This window comes from Anguilla rostrata, chromosome 14, assembly GCF_018555375.3.
Source record: "Anguilla rostrata isolate EN2019 chromosome 14, ASM1855537v3, whole genome shotgun sequence".
NCBI lineage: Eukaryota > Metazoa > Chordata > Actinopteri > Anguilliformes > Anguillidae > Anguilla > Anguilla rostrata.
In genome coordinates this window covers 39,626,140-39,636,139 of record NC_057946.1, presented here as the reverse complement: position 1 = coordinate 39,636,139, position 10,000 = coordinate 39,626,140, and the positions used below count along the sequence as shown (strand labels likewise).

Here is a 10,000-nt window from a genome sequence, read left to right as displayed (position 1 = left end):
CCCCGTGGGGGAAGGCCACTATACTAACGAGGTCAATGCACATTGGCACACTGGCACCCCCCTTGTTGCCCATGGCTTTACACAGAAAATGGCAGTAAACACCAAATTCTTTGCTTCCATTGTAGAGTGTACTGTTATGTGCGCCCTTACTTCTTGGTGCATGTGGGGTGCGTGTCTTTCCCTCTCTCTCTCTCTCTCTCTCTCTCTCTCTCTGTCGCTCTCTCTGCTCTTAGATTGCTTAATTGGTGATTGGCAGTGGGATGAGCTACCCCTGTTCCCAATAGACTGCACCTGATAGACTCTAGTATATATACTACAGCCCTGTGATCCTTCTGGAGTCCTCTACACAGACGGGCCTGGAGGATCACCCCATTTGATTGCTACCTAGTCTTTATTACCATTGTACTAATTCATTCATTGTTGTACTGCTACGTGGTGATACGTGGATACTTGTATTTATCTTCAAGTGCATTGTGAAACTTGTCTATTAATTCTGGATTAAATCATTATTGTTGAATCTCTTGTTCGACTCCATTTTATGTTGTGGTTTGCCTGTGGCTAGCCGTAACATGTACTTTTTAGAAGGGAACATATGATGAAATTCACACATTTTGTACGGATTATGGACACTTTTCCAGTAGTGTAACTTGTGAGATCCCTCAACCAAGACTTAACACAGCTTCTGTTGGGTAAATATTAAGCTGTAGAAAAGAATAATTGATTACACCGGCTATAGAAGATTGATGAGGTTATGCTCTTAGCGAACAATAGAGATTATGTGTCACCTTTATGACTAACAAAATGGTTTAAAGACCAGCCTTTTCTTTCCACAGTACGGGGCTTTAGCTTTGACACAAATTAAAGACCGGTAAAAGAGCAGACCTTTGTGCTCTGTAAAACAGGAAACCTCAAACTAGCGTCTGTCCACGGTGGAGATGATGTCACCACCAGCCCACTCACCCACAGTAAATCAAGCTGTCCTGAACAATCTTCCCATCATGCACCTCACTGGTGAGCTCACCTGAGAGAGAGAGAGAGAGAGAGGGAGAGAGGGCAGAATATTAATAGGAGTGAAGGAATAAACAGCCATTCCAGAGGCAGTTTTTCTGAGCGATCGCGTGTCCTCGTGTTTTACTTCCCAGCTGCGCATTAGCATTCGAATATCAGCGCACTCGATCAGCGAACCGCCGGCAGTCCGCCGAGAGCAAGAGTCATTCCCTCGCTCAGTCTCGCCTGATCACGGGACGAATACCCACGATGCATCACTGCCGCCCATGGCGGCCTGTCACGTATTCTCCCAGCGCGACGGACACCATTTATCGCTGGGAAGACAGAAGTCTCTGTTCCCAGTGTGGGAAATTCTCCTTGTCACTGACATGACAGATTTTATAGATCCAGCAGATAACATGATATAGTAACAGTATTACAGGACCAGAGAACTACAAGGACAAATCAGAACCTTGTGTTGTTTGGAGACAGAGGATGCAATGGAAGAGTCGGCCATCTTAGTCCAAATCAGCAGGTAGGTCAGTGGACTAAGATGCTCAACTAATGGGACTAATGTAGGAATGAACTGCACAAAGTACAGACTTCACCGCTTCTGATTCGTACAGTATCTTTGTCAGCTTATTACATGATTGTGTAGCTTCTGTGCTGGGACAGCACGGCTATTGCGGTTGAGCTGTAAATAATGACGCAATTATTAAGTGCCAAAGCATCTTTTTGAGATAAACAAACTCAAGATTGTTTTTAAGTAACCCTAAATCACCTTTTAAGACAGAGCTGCCCAACCCTGCTCCTGAAGATCTACCACCCTGTAGGTTTTCATTTCAACCCTAATTTGGCACCTGACTCTACTAATTAGCAGGCTGAGGAGATCTCTAGCGGTTGAATGAGATGTGCTTTGTTGGGGTTGGAATGAAATACCACAGGGCGGTAGATCTCCAGGAACAGGGTTGGGCAGCCCTGCTTTAAGGTTTTTACGAAAACAATCCAACCATGCGTTCCACAAGGAGCTGTCTAGAGCACTTCATGATCACAACGCGATCAGGAAATCCTGAGATGTGATTGGACGAGGGGGTCGGCAGGCTCACCCGGGAGGTGGGCGGGCACTATGACGAAGTCGTCCGTGTCGCAGGAGGAGTCCTTGCTGCTCCCGCCCGCGGAGTCCTTCAGCAGGAAGTCAGGGCAATCCTGCGACTGCGAGGGCGCGGCTTTGGGGCGGAGCTGCTGTAACTCGGCAACCGACAGCTGCAGGGTTGAAAGGGCGAGAGGAGAGCTCAGTGGCGAAGTTCTGCGCAGAACTGCGCCGATGCTGTCTGTCTGCAGGCGGTCTGGAGGCGTCCCCCTGGTTAGACGGCAGTTAGGGACCGCCCTCCTGCAGTTAGGGACCACCCTGCTGCAGTTAGGGACCGCCCTCCTGCATTGGCACTCACAGGAGCCTAGTTGCCTTGAGACAGTTGTTATTAAAGCAATGATCTAAGGGCCTCTATGTCTGTACGCGCAGTGCTATATTTAAGCCTGTCTGTGTCAATACATATTCCACAGTTTAGTGAAGCGTCAGCCTTTACATGTTTTATTTTAAACAAGATCTTTTCAGATTTCCCCTTGGATTTTTATTTTAACATTACATTGCATTTATTTAGCAGACGCTTTTATCCAAAGCGACGTATAAAAGTCAATTTCATGGTCATGGACAACTACGAAACACAGGTTCAGTAAAGTACGAATTGAAAAATTAACACATTAATTGACAATCTACTTAATGTGTCTATTCTGTCCCTTGTAAGCTCTTATTTAATTACACACACACGCGCACACAAACACACACACACACACACACATACAAACGTGCATGCACGCACACACACACGTGCACACACACACACACACAAGCACACATAAATGCATAAGCACACACACACACACTAACACACACACACACACGTGCACACACACACACACACACACACACACGCACACATAAATGCATACGCACACACACACACTAACACACACACACACGTGCACACACACACACGCACAAGCACACATAAATGCATACGCACACACACACACACTAACACACACACACGTGCACACACACACACACACACACACACACACAAACACGTGCACACACACACACACACGCTTGCACACACACACACACACAAGCACACAATAAATACATACGCACACACACACTAGCACACACACACACACACACACACAAGCACACATAAATACATACGCACACACACACTAACACACACACACACACGTGACACACACACACACGCACACATAAATGCATACGCACACACACACACACACACACACATATAAACCCATACACACACACACGTGCACACACACACACACACACTTTCACACACACACACACACACACAGCACATATGCATACGCACACACACAACACTACACACACACACACACACACGTAAACGCATACACACACACACACATACTAACACACACACACACATAAATGCATACACACACACACACTAACACACACACACACATAAATGCATACACACACACACACTAACACACACACACACATAAATGCATACACACACACAGTTTTCCCTTGTGGGCTTTGTTAGTCAGCAGGTCTCCTGCCCCGCCCTGTACTCCTGCGTCCTGTGTCATGTGACGGGGGTGACTCACCGGAGGGGAGGCCAGGTGAGACGTGGAGGAGCTGCTGCAGAGGCACCTGGCCGACGAGGCCGAGCCGTGTAAGAACTGACATGAGCAACGTGCACAACCGGCGTACACGTGCCACACACCATGCACATAGCACACAACAGATCAACCACACCACGCACCAGCAAGACGAAAAAACGCACGCACACACTCACAACATACACACACATGCACACACTACACACACAGACAAAACACCACAAAACCACACAAACACGCACATGCACACGCACACACTACACACACACAACACATACACACACACAACACACACACACACAACAAAACGCACATGCACGCACACACCACACACAAACACGCACATGCACACATACACACACGCACACACAGACAAAGACGCACATGCACGCACACACGCACACACAAACACGCACATGCACGCACGTACACACACACACAAAAACGCACATGCACGCACACACACACACACACAGACAAAGTCGCACATGCACGTACACACACACACACAAACAGGCACATGCACGCACATACACACACATACGTACACATACACACATACATACGCAGGCACATACACACACACACACACACACAGCTTTAAGCAATTACTGATGTAGAATTTTGACTCATTTAAAAAACATCAGTAAATGAAATGCAATCTTGCAAGATCAACATCAGTTTTAACACTTCTGTGCCACTGTTAATAATTAAAACTGCAGAGAACACGGAAGCCGGAGGGGGGAGGAGGGGGGAGATTATATGACACTCACACTTCTTCACGGGTGAATTCAGCTCGAGGAAGGGGTGCTGAAAAAACTCATCTGAAAGGGAACAGAGAAAAAAATCCTTTACAGAGCACTGCCGACACTCCAGGGAGCAAACGGCACTTCTAATGGGAAAATCAGCCGGAGCGTTTCTGGACCGTCGGTCACTGGGATGGGTGAGGAAACCCAGAACTTCAATCACTAAAGCAACTCTGATGTCCACCCAGGCTAAACAGAATGGCCATAGTCTGCGTGCACACCAATGCTGGACCAACATCCATACGGTGATTACTGCTGGATCGAGGTTTGCGTCTGGACAGAGAACACAGCAGGTGACCACACTGGCCCAGTTCCGTACAGGCCTTACGGTCACACCTGCAGAACCAGGCCAGGTTTCATACGTAAGGGAAGACACCAGCACACAACCACAGTGACCACATTCCCTACGGTCATTACGGTCAGACAGATCTGAGACCTAGCGGTATATCTGTGGGACACTTGATCAGACCGAAGCCAACCCGGTTACCGCGGTCGGACCGAGGTCCGGTCGGGTTACTCAGGAGGAGGACGCAGCGTGTGACCGGTGCGGTCGGACCGAGGTCCGGTCGGGTTACTCAGGAGGAGGACGCAGCGCGTGACCGGTGCGGTCGGACCGAGGTCCGGTCGGGTTACTCAGGAGGAGGACGCAGCGTGTGACCGGTGCGGTCGGACCGAGGTCCGGTCGGGTTACTCAGGAGGAGGACGCAGCGTGTGACCGGTGCGGTCGGACCGAGGTCCGGTCGGGTTACTCAGGAGGAGGACGCAGCGTGTGACCGGTGCGGTCGGACCGAGGTCCGGTCGGGTTACTCGGGAGGAGGACGCAGCGTGTGACCGGTGCGGTCGGACCGAGGTCCGGTCGGGTTACTCGGGAGGAGGACGCAGCGTGTGACCGGTGCGGTCGGACCGAGGTCCGGTCGGGTTACTCAGGAGGAGGACGCAGCGTGTGACCGGTGCGGTCGGACCGAGGTCCGGTCGGGTTACTCAGGAGGAGGACGCAGCGTGTGACCGGTGCGGTCGGACTGAGGTCCGGTCGGGTTACTCAGGAGGAGGACGCAGTGTGCTGACGTGCGGTCGACCGCGGTCCGGTCGGGTTACTCAGGAGGAGGACGCAGCGGGGACCGGTGGCGGTACGGACCGAGGTCCGGTCGGGTTACTTCAGGAGGAGGAAGTGTGCGACGGCGGCGGACCGGTCCGGTCGGGTTACTCAGAGGAGGAATACGCAGAGTGTGACCGGTGCGTAGGACGAGTCGGTCGGGTTACTCAGAGGAGGACGAGCGTTCGTGACCGGTGCGTACGACCAGTACGGTCGGGTTACTCAGGAGGAGGACGCAGCGTGTGACCGGTGCGGTCGGACTGAGGTCCGATCGGGTTACTCAGGAGGAGGACGCAGCGTGTGACCGCACTAGCTGATCTCCCCGCAGCGCGTGCCGAACAGGAACTGAACCGCGGCGCGGGGCGGGGCAGGGCGGGGCGGGGCGGGGTGGGGCGGGGCGGGGCGGGGGGGTGGGGCGGGGCGGGGCGGGGTGGGGCGGGCGGGGGGGCGGCGGGGGGCGGTACTGACCGAAGTCCATGCGGTCCCTTGGGTTCCTCTGCAGAAGCCCCTGCAGAAGATGCCTCAGGTGGCTGGAGGTCTCTCTAGGGATGCTGGGAATTATAAAATATATTGATTAAGTTTTGACGAAGGACTGACCGCTCTCAGGATGAATAAGCACAAAGGGAATTTTAACTTCTAAGGATGTGGTTCTTGGGAATGTCCCATTTAGCTAATTATTGACATCAAAGTTGAAATCCCCTTAACACTCACACTTGGGCTATCAGTTTTAGCATTCATTTCCTGGTGACAGATTACCATCCCAATATTCCTTCCTCAATATGGACGGCCAATGTTCAGCACAGAAGTTATTGCTCAGTCAAAGTTTTACTTCAGGAAGAGTTGTGAGTGAGTGTTAGCGTGCGTAAGTGTATGTGTGTGTGTGAGTGTTAGGGTGCGTGTGTGTGAGCGTGTGTGTGTGACTGTGAGCATAGGTGTATGTGTGTGTGTGTGTATGCATGTGTGTGTGTGTGTGTGTATGTGGGTGTGTTTGTGTGTGTGTGTATGTGGGTGTGTTTGTGTGAGTGTGTGTGTGAGCGTATGTGTGTGAGTGTGCATGTGTGTGTTTGAGCGTGCGTGTGTGTGTGTGTGAGCGTGTGTGTGAGTGTGTATGCGTGTGTGTGTGCGTGTGTGTATATGAGTGTGTTTGTGTGAGTGCATGTGAGCGTATGTGTGTGAGTGTGTGTGCGTGTATGTGTGTGTGTGTGCGTGTGTTTATGTGAGTGTGTTTGTGTGAGTGTGTGTGAGTGTATTTGTGTGAGCGTGTATGTGTGTGTGAGTGTGAGTGAGCATATGTGTGGGTGTGTGTGTGTGTATAGTGTGTGAATGCAGTGTGTGTATGTGTGTGAGTTTGTGTGAGTGCGTGTGAGCGTATGTGCGTGAGTGTGTGTGTGTGTGCGTGTGTTTATATGAGTGTGTTTGTGTGAGTGTGTGTGTGAGCGTATGTGTGTGAGTGTGTTTGTGTGAGTGTGTGTGAGCATATGTGTGTGTGTGTGTGTGCATGTGCGAGTGTTTGTGTGTGTGTAGCAAGGTGAGTCACTCACTTCGGGTTCAGGTTCTTGTTTTTCTCATAGAACAACCGGAGGTCCTGGGGGCTGCTGGCCTGAGGGGGGGGGGGTGGTTAGATTACAAAGACAGGTTCTTTCACACATTCACATGACCAGAAAAGACCTCAACCACAATGAAAAAAGCCTCACATTCTCCTGAACTCCAGTGGCCAGGCAGAAAGCTCAAACCCCTCACAGCGTCAGCAGGGGCCCCTGAGCGAGTTCTTCCAGTTTCTAACGCACCCATCATCATCTTCATCACGCGCTACAGACTCGCTCGGCCGGCACTCTCGAACACGACTACTCGCATAGCGTTCATTTTTCTTGACGTGTGTTTTTTTAAAAGCGGGATGTTTACTCGAAGCGAGCAGCTAGCTGAAAGAGCGCACCGCTAGCACACCCAGACACGAGACCGTCTCGGGCTATCCGGTTCATTCCGGTTTCCCCTCACCATCACGCCCCCCCTGCCGCCCGCACCGCGTGAGGCTCGGAGGCGCGTGTGGAATTCCCTCGCCCGCTCATCCAGGGCCCCGAGCCCGGCCCCAGCCTCGCTCCGTTTCCCTCGAACTTCGCGGGCGTTTGTCAGAAACGCCAAGTCAGCACGCTGGCCGCCGCCGCCGCCTCCTCACAGATCACTTCAGTCTCACGCGTTCGCTCGAACGACAGCAGCCGAATAACAATGGGGACAAAGTTACAGCGCTGCCAAATAGCAGCTTTAATTCCGCCCCAATAAACCTGATTCACGGATCACTAAGTCCACTTGATTTGTCGAGGAGGCTGATTACAAAATGGGCTCGGACCATGCAGAAAATATATGACTGTTTCCATCCTCTATTTGCTTTCTTAAGCTAAAGGCAATGGTCATAGTCAAAACAAATTACAACGGTTGAGGACCAGCTGCTGAAGAACAGAAAGTGTCTGCCATGCGCTTCTCAGTCACAGCGGTAGTCGGTGCTCACTTGAAATGGGGCCTTCCCAGTCAGACACTGGAACACAATGGTTCCTATGCTCCACAGGTCCGCCTTGGCATCGTAGGTCTGGGACATTATGACTTCAGGAGCCTGAAAGGGGGGGGCAAGAGGCACACATATCAGGGCCGCAAGGTACATTTCGGGTGGTCAGCGTGCAAGGTGCATTGTGGGTACTAGGCATGGGCAAAACAATCGGTAAATGGCTACACAGTGCAAAAACTGCATTTATATCTTTTAACAACAAGGTTCAGTCTATTTTTCTAAATTTGCCAGATTTAAATTTAAACAGATGCGTTAAGAAAACAATAGCCAAAGACGTGTTTTTTAATACAATCCTGCAAAAAGCACAGAGCGGACTTCAAAAGCGAATACTGTAGCCTATACAAGAGAGGAATCACAAAAAAGCACCATATAATGGGTATGGGTTGTGTATGGGTATTCATGCTTCCATTCTTTGCGAAGCATTTCGAGGAATGTCAGTTTGATTTTCACCACACGTTTAAGCAGATGCCAACGTTATGACTCGAGAGCCAATAAAGGACCATATTTCCCACGCCCATATCATGACCTCACTCAACCACCAAAAGTGACACCACCACACCACTAATACTTTCAAACACCTGCTGACAACAATCACTGTGGGAACAGGACACTGTAAAATGAAGTGTTATTAATTTTTTAATAACACTGGCTCATAAAAAATGTGTTTATACAGAGTTATAAAAGTGTATAACCTCCTCTGTACTGAACCTGCTGACATGCTTGTTTGACACTACATAAAATTACTGAGATTGCTGGGGTGGCGATGTCGTAAAATCTCTGACAGAAAACAATAAAAAATGTACGGTATAAGGAAAAATGTGTTTAATCGTTTAGAGATTTTCCGCAACGTTTATCATTTTGTAAACTTCTAGTGATTAAGTGTTTGGAAGTCACACCCCAAGAGGGACTGACCATGTAAGGTGCATCGTGGGTACTGACCATGCAAGGTGCATTGTGGGTACAGAGCATGCAAGGTGCATTGTGGGTACTGACCATGCAAGCTGCATCGTGGGTACAGAGCATGCAAGGTGCGTTGTGGGTACAGAGCATGCAAGGTGCATTATGGGTACAGAGCATGCAAGGTGCATTGTGGGTTTTACCATGCAAGGTGCATTGTGGGTACAGAGCATGCAAGGTGCATTGTGGGTACTGACCATGTACATAGGAGAGCCGCACAGCGTAGCAGCCATCATGTTGCTCTGTAGGTACCGCGCGAACCCAAAGTCAGCTGGAAAGAGCAGGAACAGGAGGAACCGGGTGAGAGCTGAGATTTCATTCGGGGGGAGAATATGAGTTAAGACTGAGAGATTTTGCAGCCTCTCTCACAAACAGCTCCAACAGAAAGAGCTTCTTTCCACAGACACAGGCGTCTTCTGCAAATTGAATTGTAAATTCAGTGTGAGAAACCTCAACTGGACGTTTTGTTGATATTGAGGTTTGTGAGCTATTGTTTTCCATTTTCCTGTAAAACGGGTCACTCCAATCTCAACAGGAAACTACCAGTAGCCATGGCAACCTCCTGTCCAATGTGTGTCAGCTGATAAGAAGTTTCATTTCAAATGACAGAATTTCCCATTAAACACACTGCTCCGGGGTACAGAAGCTGAAGCACACACAGGTTTTGAACCTGCAAACCTCTAATTACAAACCCATTTCCCCCCATATTCCCCAGGCAATGCAGTTAACTCTCTAAACCTTTCATAACAACACCCTGTGAACACCACCTGTCCACGCGCCACAAGCACTTCAACAACAACAGATGCAGAACTCTCACCGTCACCCAGAGGGAGCCGCACATCTGGTTAGTAAACAGAACACACAGGAGACGACTTC

The 10,000-nt window shown here is 50.0% G+C and overlaps 1 protein-coding gene across 1 annotated transcript in view; it reads right to left on the bottom strand.

Moving 5' to 3' along the window:
* Positions 1–10,000, bottom strand: part of ulk1b (unc-51 like autophagy activating kinase 1) — a 36,618-nt gene that overhangs the window by 16,115 nt on the left and 10,503 nt on the right. Inside the window, exons 7-14 of the mRNA XM_064308979.1 lie at positions 9,322–9,395; positions 8,114–8,215; positions 7,152–7,210; positions 6,079–6,161; positions 4,439–4,535; positions 3,697–3,742; positions 2,094–2,250; positions 961–1,021 (exon numbers count right to left, since the gene is read on the bottom strand). Of these exons, the coding sequence (XP_064165049.1) occupies positions 961–1,021; positions 2,094–2,250; positions 3,697–3,742; positions 4,439–4,535; positions 6,079–6,161; positions 7,152–7,210; positions 8,114–8,215; positions 9,322–9,395 (679 nt within the window). The remainder of the gene's footprint in view (positions 1–960; positions 1,022–2,093; positions 2,251–3,696; positions 3,743–4,438; positions 4,536–6,078; positions 6,162–7,151; positions 7,211–8,113; positions 8,216–9,321; positions 9,396–10,000) is intronic.